Source organism: Ambystoma mexicanum, chromosome 1q (genome assembly GCF_040938575.1).
Source record: "Ambystoma mexicanum isolate Mex_15411 chromosome 1q, UKY_AmexF1_1, whole genome shotgun sequence".
NCBI classification, from domain to species: domain Eukaryota; kingdom Metazoa; phylum Chordata; class Amphibia; order Caudata; family Ambystomatidae; genus Ambystoma; species Ambystoma mexicanum.
Window position 1 is genome coordinate 571,260,215 of NC_090922.1, and position 26,855 is coordinate 571,287,069.

General features: G+C 48.9%; 1 protein-coding gene across 4 annotated transcripts in view; it reads right to left on the reverse strand.

The window, feature by feature from the left end:
• The window catches only part of RNF2 (ring finger protein 2), a 245,312-nt gene that overhangs the window by 18,935 nt on the left and 199,522 nt on the right, over nt 1-26,855 (reverse strand). For all 4 annotated transcript variants that reach the window (XM_069641059.1, XM_069641062.1, XM_069641061.1 and 1 more), the window contains one exon: nt 14,073-14,244. In XM_069641059.1, the coding sequence (XP_069497160.1) occupies nt 14,073-14,244 (172 nt within the window). The remainder of the gene's footprint in view (nt 1-14,072; nt 14,245-26,855) is intronic.

A 26,855-nucleotide genomic window follows, 5' to 3' on the forward strand; every position in this document is an offset into this window, starting at 1 on the left:
GAGTTTCGGGCACCTCCCTCACTTCCTGCCCCTACCAGACACCCTGGAGCCAGAGGCGGGCTTCACTCGTGAATCCCGCCAAAGCGAACAAAGGGACCAAACCTGGTTTGGCGCGCTGAGTAGAAGGACCTTCCCAAGAAGAAATGGCGAAAAAAGAAGACTGGGACATTTTGACAGAAAAGGCACCCTTGGGTGCTTTACTGCAGCTGCAACATCAGCCCGCGGTTAAAGCACACCATGGTAGTTAAAAGTAAACAACTGCCACCAGCCATTCACCGAGGAAAGGCTAACATTAAATCGTTACATGAGAAACTAGACAAAGGGGATACTAAGTAACCCCTCCTGTACCCTACTGTAAGATAGTGTGCGCTGGGTCTAGAAAGTTAGTGTTAAGTAAAGTCAATTTCACTTTACTGCTCTTGGAAACAGTAGTTTATCCAAGAGAAGGTATTTAAACCTTTGGGAAATCTAAAAGACTTTGGAAGGTGCTGTGTGTCAATGTAAAAGATGATGCCTATAGCATTTGTCAGACTCCATAACCAAAAGAAACAGTGTTCAAAATCACATTTAAAATACTTGAGAGAGAGTGGGAAAAAGGGTCTCACTCTCTCCAGGTAAAACAATCAAGTCCTTAAAATCCAGCAAAGGTGCTGGGGGTCTCTAAGGTAGAGAGAATGAGCACATTTCGGAGAATTCTCCCTAACATCCCTATAGGGCCTCTGTCTCGAGGATGATGATGATGTTTTTCATACAGTAGAAACTACCCGCATAAGCACAGGTTTGACCGTACTAAGCTTTGAAGGGGCCAAAGCTGTAACAGCATGGGAAATTCTACTGATGAGGAATACGTGGGAGGAACATCCAGTCGAAAGAATGTCACCAGGGGTAAGTAACTTGTTATTCGAATGGATTGTGTCCTCCCACATATTCCACATCTTTGATAGACTCCCAAAGCAGTGTTTGTTTTGGTGGTGGGAGTAATAATGTTGTTATTAATGGTTTCCATGAACCGAATGGAGGACAGCTTTTCCAAGGCTTCCATCCTAACCAAGGGAAGACTCAAGGCAGTAGTGCTTTGTGAATGTGTGTGTATAGTAGACCACGTAGCTGCCGCACAAATGTTTTTGATCGGGACACCCCTTCGCAGAGCTGTAGAAGTAGCCATGCCCCTAGTGGAATGGGCCCTTTAGCATTCTGGAGGATCCTTGCCTGCCAGCCTGTAACATTCTGAGATTGCCAGAATGATCCATCGGGATAAGGTCTGCATGGTCACAGCCTGACCCAGTTTTTGACCTGTATAGCCTATAAAAAGCTGATCATCTATACGAAGTTTGGATCCTCTAGAGATATAGAAGCTTAAGGCGCTACATGGATCCAATCTGTATTATCTCTCCTCCTCTTTGCCAGGATGAGGTGGAGGATTGAAAGTGGGCAATACAATTCTGTCCTACATGAAAATCTGAAACGATTTTAGGGAAAAACAGAGGCATAAGTAACCCTCAGAACAACCTTATCCTTGTGGAAAATAATAAAGGGTGGCTTGGATGATAGGGCCTGCAATTCCCTCACTCTACGGGCTGAAGTTAATGCTAGTCATAGAATGGTTTTAAATGTTAGCAACCTTAATGGGCATGAATGTAGAGGTTCAAAAAGGTGCACACAAGACATTTTAATACCCGATTAAGGTCCCAAACAGGAACCTGGAAAGGAGATGGGGTACACATTGGGGAGTCCCTTCAGAAATTGATTTACCAGTGGGGTCTTAAAATTCTCTGATGAGCGATTAAAGACGGATAGCGCCACCAAATAGCCTTTAATTGTTCCAACCTGGAGCCCGAGATTGGCTAGGAATAGTAGGAAAGATAACACCTCTGGTGTCTTATATAGTAAAGGGTCCACTTTCTTCTCCTTGCACCAGCTGCTGAATTTGTTCCAACTGCAACGATACAAGGACTTGGTTGCTGGCATTCTGGCTGAAAGCAAAATCTCCATTACGTCATCCGGGAGGTCCCAATCCTTGTATCTCAGCCTCTCAGAAACCAAACGTGAAGGCTGAGAGTCTTGATTTCTGGGTGGAGAACCTGAACCTCCTCTCGCGAGCGAAGTTTAGTGGAAGACATATTGAAGGGCAGAGGGACATGTCCAGAAGGTCTGGGTACCACGTCCTCCTGGCCCAATCCGGGGCAATTAGGATCATGAGTTTCACGAACATCCGCAACCTCCTGATCACATGAGGAATGACGGGGACTGGAGGAAATTCATACAGGAGTGTAAACCCCCAGTCCACCACAAACGCGTTTCCTAGAACTCCTCTTGGAGGAAATTCCCTGGAGCAGTAACAGTTCACACTTCTGGTTGACACTGGTCGCAAACAGATCCACTTGAGGGGTTCCCCAAAGGGTTAAGCTCTCTTGAAGGACTTCCTGAGCTAGTGCCCACTCGTGCAAGACTGGTCTGCCTGCTCAGAGCGTCCGCCGCTGTTATCCTTTCCTGCTAGGTGAACTGCAGATTGGGAGATTCCTTCTTGAATTGCCCAGTACCAGAGCTGCATTGCTTCTCTGCACAGTGGTAGTGACCCTACACCACCTCTCTTGTTGAGGTAGTACATGGCCACAGTATTGTCCATCAATATCAGGATAGTCTTCCCGCACACAGCGTTAGTCGGATTGCTCTCAGCTCTAGTAGGAATCCGAAGGAGACCAACGACCACAGATTGAAAGCTTGTTCATGTGGGGTCCTCACCCTGTGAGGGAGGCATCTGTCACAACAGTGATCTCCGGCCCCGATTGCCAAAAACGTTCTCCCGACATGCCCACCACAGGAGATCCTGTGCAACCTTGTTCGGGACCTGAAAGAGGTCCATCATTCTGCCGGAGAACTGTGACCACTGGGATCCAAGGGCCCACTGAAGGGACCTCATTCTCAAACAGGCTTCTGACACCAGGAAAATGCAGGATGTCATGAGGACGAGCAACCTTAGAAAGTCGAAGGACAGAACATACCGGGCAGAAAAAAAGATGTTGAAGGGGAGGCTTTCCCAGAGGACGATTCCAGGATTGCTCCAATAAACTGAAACTGATGAGGTGGCCTTCATCCATAAAAACTCTCTTGACCCAAGAGTGGTATCCGACTCCAAACTCGAATCAGCCGAGTCGCTGTCAGTCAAACCATCACTAACGCCTAACCAAACGGCCACCCTCCACCTTATCTATAGGCCCCCAGGTCCGGCACTGACCTTCGTCAGTGAAATATCCATCCTCCTCCTTGATAAAACTAAAAATAATTCACAAACAATCATCCTAGGCTACCTTAACTTAAGTCTTGGTGACCCAAATGATCGCATGGCAATAGATCTGGAGAATGTTCTAACTGACCTCGGCCTCACCTTGTTCATTCAAGAACCCACCTACATCAAAGGCAGAAACCTTGACTGGTTAGCTGGCTCTAACTGCAATATCAAGGTCCTCGACAATACCGCTTGCTTATGGTCTGACCATCACATCATAACTTAATATTGAAGCAACCCTGCGAGCCCAGACACCAATAGCCCCAGCACTCCCTACCAGAAGTAAAAAGGACATAACTCATGGTTCACCCCACAGTTAAGAATGCGCCGCAAAGCTAAACGCTGTGCTGAAATTCGCTGGAAAAGCCACCCTTCTGATGAGCATAAAGATGGTTTCCTTCTTGCCTCACTCACCTACAAAGATGCTATCATCACTGCAAAAAAAGTGTCTCTTAACATTCGTATCCTGCAAGCTGATTCGAATACAAAGGAACTCTTCAGAATCCTAAAAGAGCTAGAAACTCCAGTCCCCCCCCAGATACTTGCACGAAAGATAGTAAATGGTGAGCTAACATTCAAGCGGCCTTACTGAATAAAATCTCTACGCTACAATCTAAAATCAAAGACAAGCAGGACAGTCTGAAGCTCGACAACCGCTCACTCTCCCCTGCTAGGGCCCTCCCTCTAGACACTGCTAACACCAAACCATTTGCCTTCTCACCGCTCACTGTTACCGAGGTAGAAAATATCATCCTGAGAATCAAACCATCAAACTGCCAAGGGACCCCTGCCCAGCTCCCATCATTAAGGACTCTGCACATGATTTGGCCAAATTCATTACGGCCTTCATCAACAAAACAGGTATTGTCCCGGACAAACTTAAGGACGCTTGGGTGATCCCACTGCTCAAAAAACCATCCCTAAACCCAAGCATACCTACTAACTTCTGACCTATCACCACGGTACCGTTTTTGCTTAAGATTTTAGACCGCGCAGCATACCTTCAGATCCAAGATTACTTGGAATCTAACAATCTGCTAAGTCTACGACAATCCGGATTTCGTCCCAGACACGGGACGGAAACTGCGTTAATAGACCTAAAAACCCAAATTGAGGTATTGAAGGATAAGGGCAAACTGGACCTCTCTGCCGCATTTGATTTGGTCAACCACCAGATCCTATGCAGGCACCTCCACTCTGCTGCCAACTTCTCGTCCTCTGCTGCGGCCTGGATCAAATCCTTTTTGAGCAATAGATCCATGAGGGTCTTTGCCCCATCCGCAGCCGCGGACCCTTCCCCAATTCACTGCGGCGTACCTCAGGATTCTTGCGTGTCATCTACACTAACATTTTCACGAAACCACTCTTTGATGTGCTCGACTATCTGGGTGTCTCCTACACTAACTATGCGGATGACACCCAGATACTCAATTCCCATTGCAGGTGATTATCTATCTGACACCAAGGCCCTTAACGACGTCTACCTGGTCATCCAAGCCTGGATGGCCCAACACGAGTTATGCCTAAATGACGACAAGACTGAGCTCCTTATCCTGGGCACCTCAATGCCTGAGCAAACTAGAGCCATCCTATCAGTCATTCACTATAGACGGTAATAACATACGAGTCTCGAAAGACACCAAAACGTTAGGTTTTTACCTTGACGCCACCCTATCCTTATCTCGACAAATAAATGCAGTCAGATCTGCCTCTGCATACACGTGCAAACTTATTGCAGCTTGCAGACCGTTTCTTACCACCCCTAATAGTGTCACACTAGCTAGAACTCTCATTATGGCCAAAATTGATTATTGTAGTGCCCTTTACTTAGGTACTAGCCAAGCGAACTTGAATAAACTCCAAACAACCCAGAACAATGCCATTCGAGCTGCCCTAAACATCCCCCGCAACCACCACATTTCAGAATCCAGAACCAACCTAAAGTGGCTACCTGTCAAGCAGAGAATCTCACTAAAAAAACTTGCCCTCACGCACAAATGATTGGCCAACAAGGGCCCCTATCTACCTCTGCAGTCGGCTGTCTCGCCACTCGACTTCCCGACCTCTAAGAACTGCCCAGACTCACTGTATCGATCCCTAGGTTTAAACTTCAAAAAGCGGGGGGCACTAGCTTCCCTGTCCTAGCCTCTAAGCTATGGAACTCCCTCCCCGCTACAATCACAGCGGAAGACTCATTCAACACATTCAAGGCCAAAACCAAATCTTGGCTTTTTGACCAGCACTAAGACATGCTCTGCGCCCTTGTCTTACATACGCTGGCCCGCTGACATCCGTTACTATTTTCTGTACACCCTATGGGTATATCCACTGTTAAGCCTAGCGGCACTGTAATGTATGTAGATAGAAACACGGTTAGTATTCTGTTAATGTAATTTTTATGTCTGTATATATGCATTCATGTAATATTATACAAATTGCGCCCTGATGCCTCTGGGTCTGATGGTCTGTGTGTTATAAATAAAACAAATACAAATATAAATACAAATAGTGTCAAATGGGACAAGCCCAGCCTGTGGAGGAAGTGGCAAGTATGGCTGAGAGGACTCTTGAGGCAGTTCAGGAGCACAAGCTCTGGGCAGCCAATCATCCAGGTAGGGGAAGATGTGAATCCCTTCCCTCCTGAGACTTGCTGCTGCCACCACCGCCATGAGCTTGGTGAAAATCCTCAGGGCAGAGGTGAGCACGAATGGCAGAACCCGTAACTGATGAGAACCCCCAATGGCGAACCTCAAGTACTCTGTGTTTGGGAAGGATTGGCACATGAAAGTAAGCATCCTGAAGGTCCATTGACAACAACCAATCCTGAAGTCAAAGGGTCTGACAGATCTGCCAAAAAGAGTAAACCTCTTGAACCTGTCCTTCCTGAGGAACTTGTTCAAGCATCTCAAGTCCAAGATTGGTTGCAGTCCTCTGTCCTTCTTGGGGGATCAGAAAATAAGGAGAGTACCAAACTCGACCCCTCTCTGCTACAGGTAAGGTCTCTATTGCACCTTCTCCAAAAGGGTGAAGATCTCCTGTAGGCGGAGCAAATGCGGATCTTTCAAGGCTTATGCCCCGCCAACTCCCTAAATGCTGAGTCAGCCTGCCCGCGCACCACAGTACTGTGAACCAAGGACTCAAAGGGGTTTTGTGGCGGTTGCTGCTGCAGAGGGCAAAGAAACAGTGGCTGCAAGCAGAGTTTTTCATCCTCGCAAACCACGGGGAGCGCATCTCTGAGGAGTCTGTGCAAACAGGCCTCTTCCTCTTGCAATTGACGAGTAGAAACAAAAAGGCCAACCTCTCAACTGTCCATTATCAGGACATTCCTTCCCTGTACAGAGGGCAGAAAGGCCTTCAGCGCTAGTCTGATTCCCCTCAGCTCCAAAAGGTTGACTTGTAGTTTGGCCTCCGATGGAGATAAACGGCCGCTGATCGATTGTTGGCGTGGGCTCACCACCCCGTGAGTGAGGCGTCCGTCACTATTGTTATCTCCGGCCATGGTTGCCAAAAAGGTTCTCCCTTCAGAATGTTGTCCTGGCACGACCACCACAGAAGATCCTGTGCGACCCTGCTTGGAACCTGAAGTAGGTCTGACATGTTGCCAGAGAATTGAGACCATTGTGCCCTGAGAGCCCAATGAAGTGATCTCATTTTCAGGCGAGCCAGGAGGTCGAGTGACCTCAAAAAAAATAGGTTGTGAGACGCTGGGCAGTCTGGAATCTGGAGACCATCTGCAGAATATCTTGAGCCCTCACCTCAGGTAGCGAGCTCTTTCCAACGGATGTATTAAGTACAGCCCCGCTGAACTGGAGCTTTTGATAAGGTGTCATAGGCGACTTCTTGTAATTGAGGGAGAAGCCCGGTCTGTGAAGAGAGTGGCAGGTGATGTTGAGATTATCCAGAGCTTGTTTGGGAGACGCGCCTTGATCAGCCAATCGTCCTGGTAGGTGTAGACGTAAATCCCCCCTCTCCTGAGACTCGCTGCCACCACCACCATCAGCTTGGTGAAAACCCTTGGGCGGAGGTCAGCCCGATGCCGCCTTCGAGGTCTAACTTCTAAAGGTTTTTGTCAGTCTTGTTGCCAAAAAGGTGAGACTCGTCAAAAGGCATGTTATGGAGTCTGGACTGCACATCCGGTGCAAATCCGGACTTCCTCAAATCTGCGTATTACAGTGCTAGTTGCCATGGCTCTGCTGATCCAGACCCGACTGAAGAGACTCGCACATGGCTTCTTTTCCATATATAACTATAGCCAAGAACCTGTTGTTAGGGAGAATTCTCATTTCTGTGCTAATTCCCTTAAACCTTAGAGACCCCCAGCTCTTTTGCTGGACTTTAGGACACTTTCATTTAAACCCTGGAGTGAGTGAGACCTTTTTCTCACTCCCTCATGTGTTTTTAACCTGATTTGGATTATGTGTTTTTGTTTTTGGAGTCTGACAAACTCCATAGGCATCTACCTTTTGAATGGTGACACACAGCACCTTCAGTGCAGTGTCACAGAGAAATCCTTTAGATTTCTCAAGGTTTAAATACCTTTTCTTGGGTGAACTACTGTTCCCAAGAATAGTAAAATGAAATTGACTTCAATTACCTTTTCTCTTTGTAGGTCCAGCACACACCATCTTATGTGGAATGCTGGGGGGTTACTCAGTAGCCCCTCTTCCTACCCACTCATGTAACATTTTGTATGTTACCCTCACAACTTTAAGTGGCTGGTGGCAGTGGTTTGATTTTCCTACCATTGTGTGTTTCTACCGCAGGCTGAACCCTCAGCTGCAGTATTGCACCCATGGGTGACCATTTTGTCAAAATGGTCCGGTCTTCTTTTTTCGCCATTTTCTGTTTGTGAGGTCTTTCTTATGTTTTACTCTGCGTGCCAAACCATGTTTGACCCCTTTGTTTGTTTTGTCTTTGCCAGGCTTCAGTGCTGAAACCCGCCTCTGGCTCCAGTGTGTCTGGAAGGGCAGACAGTGAGGGAGGGGCCAGAAACTCCCCTGTCCTTCGTCTCCAGGGAAACCTGAATGCACCCAGTCCTGGTTGGCTGTCCTTGTAGGACAGCCACCCTGCTGTGTGAGTGACAGCTAGTCTGTGCATGAATGGGAGAAACCTGCTTAAAAAAGGGTTTTGAGACTGAAGACAGAGTCGACCACTGGGAAGGACATCCCGAAGAAACCGTGAACGAAGCTTGCTGCATCCCCCTGGACCGTTGAACTGCCCGGTGAAGCCCTGCTGCAGTTTTTCTGATCGACAAGAGAAGCTCCAGAAGGGACAACTTCTTCCCTTGGGTTAGTAGGACCAACTAAACCCCAGACGAACTTTGCTGGAAAACCTTACCCATCTGGCTGTACTTCTTTGCTGCTGCAAGAACTGAGTGCCAGGGTTCGAGAAATCCGTAGTCGAGTGCAACATCTTTAAGCTGGCCAAAAGCTCCAGGAGTCTCCAGAGGACCTTCCCGAAGCAGGCCGACCCAAACTAGATTCACCTCACCAGAGTGCAGGACTCAAGGAAGCCCAACCGGTGTCCAAGATCTGCAGTGGTGCCATTTACCGAGCGCTGAACCGGCGAAGCGCCGCTAATCCGAAAAGAGCCCGTAGCTGCCGCCGACCCTCCGATTGCTGCAGCAGGAGTCCCGAGACGTCCTCCCTCTTGTCCCCACGACTGAGTCCCAGAAACTCCAGATCTGCATCGCTGCAACCAGACAGGAGCCAGCTGAACACTCTTCTTCTAACCAAAGGTACTTTTCTGACTTGGGGTACTTACCACAGTGTCAGTAGTTTGCTCTTCTCAGTCGAGATTTGCAGTGGCTGCGTTTCTAGAGTTGTTCTCAGCTCTATCTTTCACAAATGTAACAGCTTGTGACCCGACTTCACAACAAAACTCTAACTTTGTGCACAACTTTTATTATCTAAGAAGTGCCTCATCTCCATAGACTTTGCTCTAGTTGACTTTGGCTGTCCTGGCTCCCTGCAGACTCTTCTATTCAATTTGACTTTGACTCTCGTAACCCCCACGCAGCACTTTGGATAAAGACGCTATATAAATAACTCATCATTATCATTATTCTTACTGTCCCTCATAGGTGATGCATTGGTTGTAAACTAATATTTGCTGGGAAAAGTTTTTATCTAGACTTCATTGGAAGATTTAAAGTGCTCACATGCTCTGAGAACCTGTTTAACGTTTTTTCTTCCCTTAACCTTTCCTTTCTGCAAACCTCAGAATTTACAAAGTACCCAAGTGATATATAAATGCCATTACTGTCTTAGTGAAGTCACCTCAGGGTGTAGTAAGTATGTACGAAGCAGCTCTTAACAGTATCTACTTGCTTTGAGTTGATTCTGAGAAAGCATTTTAAAGCGTATTTGATTGCTACACATATCGCCCTTTTAAAAGAATGCTTAATTAAAACTGACTGTTAAATAAATAATTATTTTACTAGGAACCTTGAGTGTAAGTGTTATTTGGATACTTGTATTTGTGGATTTCATTGCTATAGCTCTACAGTTTACATTTACCCATCTTGAGATAAGCCTGGCTGCTCAGTCACTCTACCAACTTGTGTAGGAAAGGCCTATAACAATAGGTGGGTTACTTAATACCAAGAGGACAAGGGTTGTGTAGTCTCCCACAGGGTTACTACATAAATTCTTGCTGAACACCCGTCTCTTTCCTCCCTCTTGGGAATGTGCTCTGCCGCCATGGAAATACAGTTCCATAGAGTGAATGAGAACTTTGCTAGGGCACATCTAGAGTTGGCTGATTTAAGAGCCATGCTCCCTGCAGAAAATACCTTCCTTGCCCATGCATCTACTCTTGTCATCCCTATCTGGAGGGCTAGTTGGATAAACTGACTGACTTTTTTGGACAGCGATGTGAAACGGTAAAATGGGATCCATTTGCGGACCCTTATCAAGAATGTCCGTTAGATCATCCTGCTCATAGGGCAGGGTAGGCCTACTCCACCCCAAGTAGTCTACAACTTTAGACATTGTCTATATGGTGCATCTGCATGCTCAACAGCTTCAGGTCTACCAAATTCCAGCTCTGGTGAGGGGTCTACCCCACAGGCTGTTTGCAAATTGTCATAAAGATCTTGTAATCTAGACTCAGCATAAAAAAAAAACTCTCAGGCACATTTGGTGTACCATATTGAAGGCCAAATGGTGCATCATTATCCGAAGGTTCATTTCCTCGTAAATTGAGGTGAGAGATTTGAAGTAATCCTTTCTTGGTAAAGGAATATATATATTGTCTGGAATTGGCACCGGAGGCTTAAGAAATTGTGAACTCGACGCTCAAAGAGTCGTCTAAACATTTACCGAAACCTTTTTTGACTTCGATGGTGTGGAAGGTGCCATTGCTTTAGATGGAGCGGCTGGCGTCGATGGCACGGCCGGCATAGAGGGCGGAGCCGGCGTTAACCTCGATCTCGACTTCTGCTTCGACCTACGGCTCGAAGGATCCTTAGATGATTTCTCATCTCGTCAAGGCCTCGATCGCTCTCGATGAGGATATGGCCTTCGGTCGCAGGCTCGAGGGTGTGCAGGATTTGGCTCAAGCCCTTTCCTTACCAGCTTCTTTTGAAGGAGCGGTAGGAGCATGGCTTGCTGAGGGTTTTTGTCTCTCAAATATTTTCAGCATTTCTGACCTAAATGCTTGCAATTCGGCCAGTGTGTGGAGGCTTTTATGGGACAAGATACCCTCTCAGGGGATGTGTCTGATGACTAAGCCGAAAAAGGTGACCTGTGGTGCCCCTTTTTCCATTTCCTCGATGACGAGTGGTGGGAGCCACTCCTCGAGCTGGATCTTTTAACCTTCTTCCTTAGAGGAGAGTCGCCTCTCGGCTCATCCGAAGAAGGTTTTTTTTTTTAAACGGGGTAGTCTATGGGGGATATTTTGGGGTTTTTACCTACCGCCAATTTCCACTTTCGCTCCTTCCGAGCCTTTCCGGCCATAGACTGGCATTTGGAGCAGGAAGAGGTCTTGTGCTCCACACAAGACACCACAGACATACTCCAATCTCAACACTTCTTGAACCCGGTCTTCGGGGTAGAAGATGTCAAAGTAGAAGACATTTTTGCGATTTGAAGTAAAGTGCGCAGTGTTCCTCCAATCGTAAGCGTACTCGGAAAAACGGAACTTAAGCCAATGGGCGATGCGCGTGCTACATTTGCCTTCGATGACATCATCCTCGAGATGGAGGCCCTAGAGGGACATCGAGTCGACTGCATCAACGCACAGCGCCCTCTGCTGAATTTCTTTTACGAAGCAGCTGAAGCTGGATATCAAATATATCAAAGATGAGTAATATGTGGGAGGACACAATCCATTTGAAGGGGGCCTTTATGGAGCCAGGACAGCCAAAGTCAATGGGCTAGTTCAAAGTTATGATGCTCTCTTAGAAAGTGTTTTAGAAATAGTAGTTCAATAGAAAATCACAGATGCTCAAGTGGAGCTACCTTGAAGAAGCACAAGCTGGAAGGCCAGTGCAAGTGAGTTGAGGTCAACTCAAAAGAGTAAAATAGTACTACCCAAGCTAAGAAGCACCACAATTGGCAAAAGGTAGATGTACCCAAAGCCCCACAGGATCTGTGAACTGAAGCATGTGTTCCAGTTGGATGCCTTCCTGTTGCAGTGCAGCAGACCATTGTTCCTGGTCCTTGGTTAAGGTGACTAAAGGGAGGATGTCTGGCGGGCTTCTGGGGCAGTGCTCGAGGGAGGGGCTCTGCATCAATGGATTCTCCTTGATTCAGCGACCTTTTGTGGTTTTGGCACCTTTTTCTCAGCGCCAAAGAGGAACGAACAGCTCCGGTTAGAAGTTACTTGATCCCTTGGTCCTGGACTCTGGTGAGGGGAATCTGGATGAAGATTTCCTGCTCTGTAGGGTCCTCTGGATGCCCAAAAAAGTTTTGGCGGGATTCATACTTCTGAAAACAATGCACTCGATGATGGGCATTGGGATTCTGCAGCCTTGGAAAGTCATAGCAAGTTGGGGGTTGAGCCAAAATGAAGCTTGTCTCAAGGCTAGTTGGTCCACCAGCCAAAGGGAGGAAGTCGTCCCGTACGGGTCTTACCAGTCAAAACGGAAACGGGGTGAACACAGCTGCCGGGCTTCAACAGGCACTTCGTGGTCCAGGAGGGTGCTGCTGGTGTCTCTTCACGTCTTCTTCGTCGGATGTTGTCCTCCAGTGGTCGACTGCCTCTAGTCCCAAAGACCTCGCCTTTTTACACAAGTTCCCATTCATTGACAGCCCTAGGCTGTCAATCACCCAGCAGGGTGACTGTCCTCCTGGATACCCAGCTGGCCAAACGGAACTGGTTTCACTCAGGTACACCTTGAGACAAAGGACAGGGAGGTTTCGGGACCCTCCCTCACTTCCTGTTTTTTCAGACACACTGGAGCCTGGGCGGGCTTCAGGGCTGAAGCCTGCCAAAGGCAAAATGCTCAAAGGACTCAAACCCGATTCAAACAACAGAGTAAAAGCCCAGAAGGTACTAACTGACAAGAAATGGCAAAAAAAAGAAGACCGGGCCATTTTGAGAAAATGGTCACCCTTGGGTGCTTGTACTGCAGCTGAGGAATCAGCCTGCAAATACATGGCAAAAGGTAGTAAAAAGAAAACACTGCCACCAGCCATTCAAGTTAGTTAGTGTAACAGAATGTCACATGAGAACTGAGATAAAGGAGTTACTATGTAACCCCCCCCCCAGCACTCCACGTAGGGTGGTGTGTGCTGGACCCACAAAAGAAAAGGTAAGTAAGGCAGGGGTGGTGTGTGCTGGACCCACAAAAGAAAAGGTAAGACAGGGGTCATCTTACCATTCTTGGGAACAGTAGTTCACCCAAGAAAATGTAGTTAAACATTAAGAGAAGTCCAAGGGACTTCTCAGTGGCACTGCACAAAAGGTGCTGTGTGCTGCAATGCAAAAAGCAGATGCCTATGGCGTTTACCAGACTCCATTAAACAGTAAGAAACACAAAAATCCCAGTCAGAAAAAACACACATGAGAGAGTGAGAAAAAAGTCCCACTCACCCAGGAATTCAAATTAAAAAACCCTGAGCCCAGCAAAAGAGCTGGGGGTCTCTAAGGTTAATGGGAATGGGCACAAATGAAAATTTGCCCTAACACGTGTAAGCTGCAGAAACTCTCTGCCTGTCATGCCCACGTGTAAACATTTCCTGTTTTTGGCTGTACAACGCATAAGATGCCCTGATCTCTGTAGGCTTTAAAAAAGAAAAAATTTATACATTCAGAGAAATAATAAAAACACAAAAAAACTGTTCGTGTCTTCTTCCTCTTCTAGAAAAAAACCTTTCCATATAAAATACAGCGAGAAACTAACTCCTTTCTGGGACGCCCACTCATCAGTGGAATAAGGTACACACCTAATTGAGCCATGTAGATACAATTAAGAGGCTGCAACCGTGGTGCAGACCCTATGTGTGGTATAAAAGGCATCTTTTGGAAAAACATCACCTATCAGTTTCCAAGCGTGTTTTACTGCAAAATAACCTTTAGGTTGGGAGGAGCTTGTTATTTGGACGCCTTGGAAGAATAAAAGGTTGGTCATGCTTGAATACCTAATTTTAAGTTTGAAAGAAAAAAAAACTACTCTTCCATGTGAAAAGGTGACCTCTATACATGTTAGAGCAAAAGAAATCACTGCTCTAGAACATAGGATTTGGAAAATGCATTTTCTCATTAACTGGAAATTAAGTCTTGCAAGCACAGATCACTTGCATTTGTACCCCAAATTCAGATTTGTGTCTCAGCTACTCACAGTGAACTGGCCATTGGCTGTTGCGATGTATATTGTGTACTGTTTCTCGCTAGCAGTGTCAAGGCTCATCTGATTTGACTCTCCCTTACTTCGCAGTTCCTCCAGCGCCAGCCTGACAGCGAGGTATTTGGATAGGTGGTCCACAGTCGCATTGCCAGAAGTCTTTATGTACCTACAATGCAAAACCAAAATATTCATTATGATCCGAGAAACTATAAATCCATTAACACGTTAAAGGCAGATGCCAATGACAAAATAATTATCTGTAACAATACTTTAAAGCTTGTGCATTTGCTATTGAGTCAGCCTATTAAAGAAGTGCCCAGAACTTACAAAATTGTGGAAGAAGGTTTATACAGAGTGAATCCTTATCCCTAACAGAATCAACTTTATAAAAGGCTGGTGAGATTGCACGTTACGAGAATGGGCCGGTGGCATATGATTCTGTATATTTGTAGAAGAAATCCACGATGCATAGCTTAACAACCTCAGAACATGGAATGCCTTTATAGATGATCACAGAATCGAAGGTTAAGGAGTAATGTTAGCAAAATTTGAATATATGAGCATGCAGGTATTTTGCAACTGTCAGCAGGTGGGAAACATGAAGTGGCTGGCAGAGGGTTAGAACAAGGCCTGGGAGGATATTCCAATGTTTGAAATTGGATCCAAGAAGTATGCAGTGGCAAACCTCGGCTACTGCACTGTAGCCCTATGCGTGCATGAGCTGTTGGCTTTCTCATAAGAGAATTTCATGCCAGACAGATTTCCACTTTCACCTGCGTCTTGTGCGAGGCCAAGGTCCAGTTTACCGCCCATGATTTTCAATGTTGATGCAGACCCCCCGCAGGGCATCTGGTGGTGTACTGATAATACCCACATTTTTCTTACTAGGGCAATGATGTGCACAAACCAAAGAACAGTTTTGGCTTAATGAATCTTCGTTTAATCTTGTGAAAGACTATTTTTGGTTTTCTTCTCCGTTTAGTTGTCTCATTTGCAAATCCAATCCTTATTTATAGGTCTTGCGTCATGAACCGTCGATTACGTCCATTCTGGACTTCGTGGTCCATGATGCACCGAGGTCTGAACTCCGTGTTCCTTCCAACATGGCCGTCTCTTTCGAAACCCTGCTTACCAGCCTTTGAGCGTTATGTGCAACTTCCTACTAAACAGCTACGCCCCCGCGGCTCTGCGTGTCTCAACGCTACTGCTTGGAGTAGGTAGACGTGTGTTGCTGGAGTCTGCTCGGCGCTTCCTTTCTAGTCCCTGTAACCAATTCCCTGATTATATTTTCCCGTTCGTTCCCTTTCCTTACCCTCCTACTTCCATGCTTCCTTCCTGGATCCTTTCTGTACTTGGTCCTACAATACTCCCGTACATCCGAGTCAGGACATTGTTCCCTTCCTGGTTCCCGATCCTGGATTTTTGAACGTTACCCAGCACAGGACATTGCAAACCTCACGCTGGAATCCGAAGACTCGCACATGGGCCAGTATAAATCCCGGACCATGCGAAAGAAGGAAGTCACTTCCCAGAAGGTCGCAAGTAAAGAAAAACAGGTGAGAAGGGGAGAGACTCGTGACAGATTGAGACGCCTGAAACCTGATACAAAGGCAGATATGGAAGTTGCAGTTCAAGACCTCATGCAAGGTATGCAGGAATTAACCGATGAAGTCCAGAACCCTAAGGCAGAGAATGTGGCATTAAAGCAGTTTTATCTCGTGACTCTGCAGCCAAAGAAAGTGTCTTGTTGGGAGGAGTAGTGGACAAATAAGATGGCTCATCAAAAAGAACAAGTTACTTTCTTACCTGGTAACGTTCTTTCGATGGGATGGTCCGACGACGTATTCCATATCTATGACATGTAATCACCACAGCTGTGCTGCTTCGGAAACGTTTTTCGGCGTCTGCGTCGATGACGTCGATGCGCCGTCGTCGAGGACCTCCTCCGACGTCCGACGTCATCCTATGTGATAAGTAGGACGCACGACGCCCGTAGCCTCAGTTGTAGTTTTTTCCCCCAGAACGTGTGACATTAGTCAACTGCCAGTCAGACACAAAGCCTTGCGGAACGTAAGCTGCAATCCCAAAAGAAATTCTGCAGCGGGGAAGGCATGGCGGGAGCGATATGGAATACGTCGTCGGACCATCCCATCGAAAGAACGTTACCAGGTAAGAAAGTAACTTGTTCTTCGAGGGGATTGGGTCCTCCGACGTATTCCATATCTATGACAGACTCCCAAAGCAGTACCAGAGCAAGGAGGAGGGAAAGAATTTAGAATAAAAATTTAGAATAGCCAATCAAATAGCAGAGCAAAGGACCGCCTTGCCAAAGGCCAGATCCTGTCCTTGGATGGAATCGAGGGAATAGTGACGTACAAATGTATGTACTGAAGCCCAAGTGGCTGCATCACAGATGTTGCGAATAGGAACACCCCTCTGCAGGGCAGTAGATGCAGCCATACCCCTGGTAGAATGGGCCCGCAAGCCAGCCGGTGGGTCCTTACCCGCCAAGCGGTAACACTCCGAGATGACCAAAACAATCCAGCGAGACAAAGTCTGTTTCGTCACAGCTTGCCCCAAACGCTTTCCAGCGTAACCAATAAAGAGTTGATCGTCCACTCTGACCCGGGACATGCGTGAAACATAAAAGCTTAAAGCTCTCCTAGGATCAAGCCTATGGAGCCTCTCCTCTTCCTTAACAGGATGCGGAGGAGAATAGAATGCCGGAAGAACAACCTTCTGGGCCAAATGAAATTCCGTCACTACCTTCGGAAGAAAAGAAGGACAAACTCTAAGGACAACCCTGTCCTTGTGAAATACAGTGAAGGGTGGCTTAACTGAAAGTGCCTGTAACTCACTCACTCTGCGAGCGGAAGTAACCGCAACTAAAAACACAGTTTTCAGAGTGAACAGCCTCAAAGGGCAAGAATGTAAAGGCTCAAACGGAGCACCCATAAGAAACTTAAGAACAAGGTTTAAATCCCAACCGGGCACCAGGAAAGGTGACGGAGGGAACACATTAGTGAGCCCTTTCAGAAACTGTGAAATTAAAGGGATTTTAAAGTAAGAACACTCTTCAGACGAGCGCTTAAAGATGGACAGCGCCGCCAGGTAACCTTTAATGGCACCCACTTGCAAGCCCCTGTGGGCCAAAGAAAGTAAAAAGGACAGAACCATGGGGATGTCACATGCAAAAGGATCCACATTCTGAACTCTGCACCAGTCGCAGAATTTACGCCAACGGCAATGGTACAGAGACTTTGTTGCTGGCCTTCGGGCCGAAAGCAACACCTCCATCACGTCTTCAGGGAGGTCCCAATCCTTATACCTCAACCTTTCAGAAGCCAAGCGTGAAGGTTGAGGGATCTGACATCTGGATGGAGAACCTGACCCCCCTCCCGTGAGAGCAGATTGTCTCGGTAGGGAAGACGACGTGGAGGGCAGATGGACAAGTCGAGAAGGTCCGGGTACCACGTCCTTCGAGCCCACGCCGGGGCAATGAGGATCATCCGGGAACCGAACTTCCGTAACCTCTGCAGCACTTGCGGGATGACGGGGACTGGAGGAAACGCGTACAGCAGCGAGAATGACCACTCCACCACAAACGCGTCTCCTAAGGCTCCTTTTGGAGGAAATTCCTGCGAGCAAAACCTTCCCACTTCCGGTTGACACTGGAGGCGAAGAGATCCACTTGAGGGGTCCCCCAAAGGGCGAAGATCTCCAGGAGAATCTCCTGAGCCAACTCCCACTCGTGAGAGATTGCGCTCTGCCTGCTCAGAGCGTCCGCCGTCACGTTTTCGTCTCCGGCCAGATGAACTGCCGAGATCGAAACTTCCTGCTGGATGGCCCAGAACTCGAGCTGCATTGCCTCCCTGCACAGAGGAAGTGACCCTGCCCCCCCCCCCTTTTTGTTGAGTTAGTGCATGGCCACTCTGTTGTCCGTCGGGATCAGGACACTCTTCCCTCGCACAGTCGGCAGGAAAGCCTTCAGGGCTAGCCTGACGGCCCTCAGCTCCAACAGATTGATATGGAGTCTGGACTCCGACGGAGACCAACGACCGCTGACTGTCAGCCCGTTAGCATGAGGTCCCCATCCCATGAGGGATGCATCCGTCACGATCGTCACCTCCGGCCAGGGAAGCCAAAATGGAGCCCCCTTCATCAAGTTGCCTTCGACGGCCCACCACAGAAGGTCCCGGGCGACCGAGGGCGGCCCCTGAACCGGGTCCGACATCCTGCCGGAGGACTGCGACCATTGCGTCTTGAGTGCCCACTGCAAAGATCTCATCCGCAGGCGAGCCTCTGGCACCAGAAGAATGCAGGATGCCATGAGGCCGAGCAACCTCAAGAACTCGAACGCTGGGAGCGTCTGGGCATGCTGAAACTTGTGCACCATCTGCTGAATGTCAAGAGCCCTCACCTGGGGAGGAAAACACTGCCCCAGGGAAGTGTCGAGCACTGCTCCGATGTACTGGAGCCGCTGTGTTGGCGTCAAATGGGACTTCTTTAAATTGAGGGAGAAGCCCAGCCTGTGAAGGGAGTGGCAGGTGACGGACAGATGATCCAGGACTTGCTCGGGAGAGCTCCCCCTGATCAACCAATCGTCCAGGTAGGGGTAGACGTGAATCCCCCCTTGCCTGTGATGCGCTGCCACCACCACCATGAGCTTGGTGGAAACCCTCGGGGCAGAGGTCAATCCGAACGGCAGGACCCGAAACTGAAAGTGCGAGTCGCCAACCGTGAACCTCAGATACTTCTTGTGCTTGGGATGGATCGGCACATGGAAGTAAGCATCCTTAAGGTCGAGGGACACCAACCAGTCCTGAAGCTGAAGGGCCTGGAGGACTTGAGAAAGAGTCACCATCTTGAACTTGTCCTTCCTGAGGAGTTTGTTCAAACCGCGCAAGTCCATGATGGGTCTCAATCCCCCGTCTTTCTTCGAAATCAAGGGGAATACCATCCCTTGTTCCTCTCCGCTACAGGCACCAGTTCTATGGCGCCTTTCTCCAGCAGGGCTTGAATTTGCTGCGCAAGGAGCGGATCCGGACTCTGCAAAGAGAGGTTCCCCGGTGGATTGTCGCGAGGCCTGTGCCGAAAAGGAAGACAGTAGCCGTGGGTTATGATCTCCAGAACCCACACATCTGAATTAATGGCTTGCCATCCTACAAGATGCTGCGCCAGCCTTCCCCCAACCGGCGAACCATGGGACATGGCCTCATGACTGAGTGGGAGCGGCTGCGGCGTTACCTGAGGGCAAAGAGGCAACTGCCCGAGCGGCCTTGGCACCACGGGTACCCTGTCGTCCACCTCTGGTACCCCTGCGTTGGCCTCTTTGACTGCCAGCTCCTCTCGCTTTACTGAAGGACGAGTAATAGCGAAAGGAACCACCCCTCCACTGCTGTCCCCTAGGACGAAAAGGCGGAGGTTTGGCGAACTGCAGCGCCCAACGACTTCGCTGCAGCTTTTGAGGTCTGCAACCTCTCAAGGCTCTCGTCAGCCTTGCTGCCAAAAAGGTGTTCACCGTCAAAGGGCATGTTGAGGAGCCGGGACTGCACATCAGGAGCAAACCCCGACTTCCGCAACCACGCAAACCTGCGTATCACGGTGCTCGCCGCCATGGACCTACTGACGCATTCAGCTAAGTCCAAACCCAACTGAACGGACTCACACATGGCATCCTTACCATCCTGGACCATAGCAAGGAAACCATCCCGTTCGTCCCCTTCGGGAATATGTTCAGCCGCTAACGCAACACAGTTCCACAGAGTGTGTGTGAAACGAGACAAGGCACAAATGGAGTTGGCCGCCTGAAGCGCCATACCACCAGAAGAAAACACTTTCTTCGCCCAGCCATCAAAACGTTTGTCGTCCCTATCAGGAGGGATGGTAGGGTACGACGCCTGCTTTGCCGGGGCCGCCTGCACCACCAAACTCTCCGGAGTGGGGTGCCTAGTCAAGTAGCAGGGGTCGCTACTGGCTGGACGGTATTTTCGCGACAAGGATCTGCCCACCACCGGGAGACTCTCCGGAGCAGTCCAAGCCGCCGCCGACACCCTTCTCTGTAAAGCCATATGGAACGGCAGTACCGGGTCAGTTGGGGGACCAACATCAAGGATCATCCTGCACAAACTCCCCTGGGGGAGCAGACCATCCCAAGTATTCAGAAACCCTAGCCATAAGGCGCCGGTACGAGGAATCGGCATGAGAGCCAGGCTCAGGCCTACAAAACTCCACCTCCGGAGAGGTGTCCAGTCCACTGGCATCATGCAGTGACTGCCTCAAATCGTCAAACTGACTATGGCCCGAGACAATTTCATCTGGAACCTGACTAGGAACCAGGCCATCAGAATCCTCATCCGCCTCTGAAATATATTACAGGTGGCGAAAAGAAGGCACCCGAGAGTGCTTGCTCTTAACCAGAGCCTTCCTAAGGGGTTCCCCCGTGCCACGGGGTACCTCCGACACGAAAGGCGTCGATGGCGCCGAGAGGATCGGCGTCGACGAAATCGCCATCGACGTCAGATGCAGCGCCGCCAGCATCGGCGGCGTCGACACAGCCCTCGAAGCCGGAGCCCCGAGTGTGTCCTTCGACGACCTGAGCGTCGACGGCTTCGACGACTTCCTCGGAGCCGGGGCCTCGAGAAAGCCTGTCAACGCCCTCGACGCCTCAGACGTCGAAGTCTTCCTCGAAGACCTCACAGGTGCAGACGGTCTCGAACGTGTCCAGGACCGGGACATGGAACGGGTAAGTCGAGAACGAGTCTCCTTGTCCGAACGGGACCTCTCCCGTGACTCGTGCTGACCACTCTTGCGAGCGGTGTCTCTCTACCTCTCACGACCGACCCCACTCGGGGGCGCGGACGGCTTAGTACCCTGCAACTCGAGAATCGCCAGCATTTTCTTCCTGAAGGAAGCCCATTCCTCTGGCGTCGCACGGCTGGTGGGGTAAGCGACGTGCCGGGCAGAGTCCTCCGAAGAGGACCTGGAAGACGACCGGTGTCGGCGCTTCCGAGAATGCCTCGAAGAGGCGGAGGAGTGGCGAGACCGACTCCTAGAAGGAGACCCACGAGACTTCCGACGATGATGCGGAGAGTCACCCCTCGAATCATCCGTCGAAGCCCCGCAGACCTCGACTTCCGGGGCTTGGACACCCGACCGACCGACAACTTCTTCTTACGTTCACGTAAGGCTTTGGACGTGAGCGACTGGCAGTCGATACAATCATCCGTGTCGTGGGCCTCCCCGAGGCACCAGAGGCAGGCGTCGTGCGAGTCCGTCACCGACATCTTGGACCCACACTCCCCGCACTTCTTGAAGCCCGGACGCGGGGTCGAAGACGAAGTAGAAGACATCTTCACACGAAGGATTTTCACAAAAACGAACAGGTTCGAAGAACCGAGAAGAACAGAACTCCAAAGAGTCGAGGCGTTAACCGAGATTCACGAAGCAACACGTTCGCGGAAAAAACGGAACTGAGGCTACGGGCGTCGTGCGTCCTACTTATCACATCGGATGACGTTGGACGAGGTCCTCGACGACGGCGCATCGACGTCATCGACGCAGGAGCCGAAAAAAGTTTCCGAAGCAGCACAGCTGTGGTGATTACATGTCATAGATATGAAATACGTCGGAGGACCCAATCCCCTCGAACCATCTGTTCCTTCCTTGATTCTTGTTTGGTGCATTTCACCTTCAAACCGTACTACTTTTCCACCCCAAGAGCTAAGGTGGGATTTATATCACATCACATTTTACGGGCAATGCCTTAACCTGGGCAACCCCCTTAGTCAATGCGGGTGATGCACTCCTGGATGATTACGATGGGTTTGTGGACGCCCTTAAGGCCATGTTTGATTGCCCAGAACTTGTGTATAGTGCACAAGAAAGACTGCTTGAATTCCAACAAGGGTCCCAGGATATGCTCACATATGTGACTCGCTTTATACAACTAGCAAAAGAGGCCGATTGGTCCCAAGAAGCCAGGTTCACCCTCTTTCGAAGAGATCTGAATGATGAGATAAAGGACAAATTAGCTAGGGTGGCTCGCCCAAGCTCCTTCCAAGCTCTCATGGACCTCTCCCTACAGATGGATTTCCGGATCCAGGAAAGAAAGGCAGAGAAAAGGAAGTCTAAGCCAACATCCCCAAAGGCAGTCACAGACCACCCCTACAAGAAAGAAGCCGTTGCATCACAGGCCTCAGATCCAGAACCCATGCAACGAGGCGCCTTCTGAGGACCAATTCCCCCCCCCCAAGAAAGGATCCGTTGGATCAATACAGGGCTGTGAATGTATTGTGCCTCTGATAAACACCTTGTAAGAGAGTGTCCTATTGCGCCGCCTCGGCGTTCGGGAAACGCCAGCTCCCGATCCTAAATGGAGCACAGTTTCGGGAGAAAGATGTTTGCTCCTCATCAATTCCTTCCTTGAACTCCCCAGGACAGAACAATCTTGTGATTTTACAGACATTTCTGTCACCTTCCAAAAAAGAATCCTACCCCATCCTGGCCTTAGTGGATTGCGGAGCCATGGGCATTTTCATAGATCATGAGAGGTGCCTCTGAGAATATCTGCACACCAACCTAACAAACAGAACTATTTGGCCTTCCAAGTCCCCAGCGGGAGCCTCTCTCTTCTTCGTTCCTAAAAAAGATTCCAAGGAGCTTAGATCATGTTTGGATTACCGTGGCCTCAATCAATGCACCCTCAAGGACCGTTACCCATTACCTCTTATTTCGGACATCCTAGAGGCAGTGAGGGGTGCAGTCATCTTCACTAAACTCGATCTCAGGGGTGCCTACCATCTCATTCGTATAAAAGAAGGCAATGAGTGGAAAACAGCCTTCAGAACTCCCTTTGGCCACTTTGATTATCTGGTGATGCCCTTTGGACATGCTAATGCCCCCGCTGTATTCCAACGTTTCATGGATCAGGTTTTTTCTGACATGTTGTTCCTTTTCGTCATTGTATACCCTAGACGACATATTGATTTACTCCAAGGAACCTCGGAAACACCCAAAACACGTCAAGGCAGTTCTACAGCGTTTACGTGAACATAAGTACCTGGCCAGACCTGAAAAATGTCTTTTCCATGTATCAACCTTTCACTACCTCAGATTTGTTCTTAGCCCAAAAGGTATCGGAATGGATTCTTCAAAGGTTGATTCCATCCTGTCTTGGCTTGTTCCTACCACTGTGAAACACATTCAATCCTTCCTGGGGCTAGCTAACTTTTACAGGAAATTCATACCCACGTTTTCCCACATTGTACAGTCTATTGTCACACTTTTAAAGAAAGACACTGTTTCAGTGGTCCTCAGCTCAGGAGTCAGCATTTCAACCACTGAAATCGGAGTTCACTCGAGCCCCTATCGTAGCTCAACCTGATACAGACCGACCCTTTCTAGTTGAAACTGATGCATCCAACTACGCCATCGGAGCAGTATTGAAACAAGAACTTGATGACAAGATGGAACATCCCATTGCCCATCTCTCCCGTACTTTGACTCCCAGTGAAACTCATTATTCCGTCCTGGAGAAGGAGTTGCTAGCCATCCGACAAGCCTTCACTGACTGGCGTCATCTCCTTCTGGGAGCCAAACACCCAGTACAAGTCCGTACGGACCATCGGAACTTACAGGTTTTACAATCCCTGGAATGCAGAAACAGGATGGATGATGCCCTGTCCAGGCGTCCTGATTATAAACCCCTTGAATACCGGGCTTTTCCCATGATGTTTCCTAACACAGTGTTCGTTGCTCAAGCCATTACAATACTGGAGGATATTCGAGCCAAGACACCATCTTCCGAACTTTGGAAGGAGTTTAAAGGAAACAATTTAAGGAATCTCAAGATGAAGGACGAATTTCTATTCAAGGAAACACGGCTGGCTATTCCCACACAAGAGCTGAGACATAAGAAGTCACTTCCAAGAAGGTCGCAAGTAAAGAAAAACAGGTGAGAAGGGGAGAGACTTGTGACATCTTGGCTCTAAAAGGCATTACACAGCTAACTGTTCTTCCCTTCTTATTTTGTGTATTTACCTTTGCTTCTCAACTTGCACATAAAACAAAAATTACATAGCAAATCTAATCTGCAGACTGTCAACTTGATTAGTGAAAAATATTAAGTCATTAATTTCCCTTACACTTCAACCATTTGCATGATGGTTCAGGCTTGGAAGAACTGCTATTCATGATGAGGTCATCCACTCTAAGCACTGACAGAAAATTGCTTTGCCCATTTTCATGGCAAATATGCAAAAAGATAGGTCCCCAATTTCAGCAATGATTGGTCCTTCTAGTAACAGCCAAAATCTCCTTTTTTAACCTTTCTCCAGTTCACCGACCTGCACCCATGGTCTGCATTTTAGCACAGAAATGGAGTGGTTTATTTTTCGGCTGGTGTCTATACCCCATGCTGAGCTGCCCCGCCAAGCTCATCACACCTCTTTATCCTCAGACACAAAACCCCTTGTAGTGGCATGAAAGTGAAAACACAGAAAGGCGGAAATATCAAATGTGATTGAGTTTGCAGCCAAGTAACTTGAGAGCAGGGAATGTGCATGGGGGGGGCACACTATTTAGTTTTGGCTATTAGGTGGTGCTAAGGTGTCACCCATAAACAGAAACTATTGCATTAGAGTACAGTTAGGGAGACATGGCATGAGGATGGACAAAAACGCTTGCAGGTGTTGCCTGGTTATTTATTCACTGAGATGATTCACTAGGTGTTGTCACTTCTTCCAAGGGGGGAGCCCCTTCGCATGAGGCTAGGGAGATGAGTCTGCTACCCTACAGACCCCCCTAGAGATGATTTAATGCGGAAGGACCTCATGGGGAGGTCCTCCCCATGAGACAACATCCTCCTCTAAGAGACAACAATGTGCTACTGTAATATCAGGTCAGTTTCACTGAGACAAAGATCATCCAAGATGTAAAATGTAACACGTAACATGTCAGTTTCATCAACTGAGACAAAGAAGAAAAGCAAAGGTCAACCCCAATGTAAGTACTGAGAAGAGGTGGCCCCCAATGAGCTATGAAGAGTGACTTGTGGAACGAGAGAAAACGTTCTAGTGGTCCGCGAGGGGAGTGGTCACCAAAACAATGTAAACACAGAAAAAGGACTGTGACGAAGGGAACCATCCTGCATGCGGGCCAGCTGAGAAGGAAAGCAGCACACGAGACCGTCCAGCCAGGGAAAATCAAAAGGTGGAGCGGAGAACGCTTCGGGGAAGCCGAAAGCAGTTCTGCTGGAGACGAGAAGCAGGTGGCGAGAATTCTTTGCCCGGTGGTGCGTAGCTGGTCAGGAACGTGACTTGAGGCCGAGAAGTGGTGGCACGAACTTGAGAAGATGGACGTGCAGTCCTGCAACAGCATCCTACACTGCCAGCCTGGAGAGTGGGAATGAAGAACCTGGAGCAGGAGCCGCGGATAAAACAAAGGCACGCGCAACGCTACCGAACGAAGCAAGACCCCAGGACGAACCGGTAGAGTGTCACGAATCCAGCAAAGGTAGCAGGTTTAACGCGGGAACTAGTAGGGGCATAAAGCTTGAGGGTAAATACAAGCTAAGGAACAAGTTACTCACCTGTAACTGTTGTTCTCCAGCATGGGTCTGACATGGATTCGCATGCTCATGAATATTCCCCGTTGTCAGGCTGGGAATCCTCGGAAAAGAAAAAATCAGTATCAGTTTTGTTTCTGAACTGTCTTTCTTAGTAGTAACCAATCACTGATCTCTGGGTCATACTTCCCCCAGCCAATGACTGCCTTCTCCCTAAGCCCCTCCCCTGGCAGCCATCCTCAGATTTGGTAGCACGTAAAGTGGCAGCATGACCAAGTGAAGAGCCGCAGAGAGGAAGGAGGGAGGGTTCGCATGTGAATCCATGCCAGACCCATGCTGGAGAACAACAGTTAGAGATAAGTAACTTGTTCCTTCTCCAGCATGGGGTCTGGCATGGATTCACATGCTCATGAATATAAGAATACATAGCAGTATACACATGCACAACCACAGGAGGTGGCAACAGGCTCAACATTAAGCAATACAACAACTCAACATTAAGCATCTCTTACCTCCTCACCAGGCTCACCTTAAGCAAACAGGTTGCGCAGCACTGCTTGGCGGACCCTGGACTCCTCCCTGGAGTCCCGATCGACGCAGTATCTTGTGAAGGTGTGCGTCGACCTCCACGTAGCAGCCCTGCAGATGTCCAGCAGGGGCACACCAGACAGGAACGCCGTGGTAGCAGCGATCGCTCTGGTCGAATGGGCTCTCGGACGGCCGGGCAGCAGTCGCTTTGCCAACTGGTGACAGTGCATGATGCAGCCGAAGAGCCATCTGGAAATGGAAGCCTTTGAGAGAGCCTTTCCTTGATTCACAGGTCCAAAGTTCACAAACAGCTGTGATGTCTTCCGAAACTTTTCGTGCGGTCCACGTAGAACTTCAGCGCTCTAGCTACGTCCAGCGAGTGCAGAGTCCTCTCGGCCTGCGATGAAGGCGACGGGAAGAAAACTGGCAACACCAAGGGCTCGTTGAGGTGGAAGTCCGACGGCACCTTGGGCATAAAGGAGGGGTGCGTCTTCAGCACTACCCTCGTGTCGTGAACAGTCAAGTATGGAGGCTTGCAAGATAGGGCCTGGATTTCTCCCACTCGTCGTGCGGAGGTGATGGCCACGAGAAATGCTGTCTTTCACGACAGGAACTTCAACGGCGCCAAATGCATAGGCTCGAATGGGCCCCCCCCCCCCCCCAAGAACCTGGTCAGCACGACG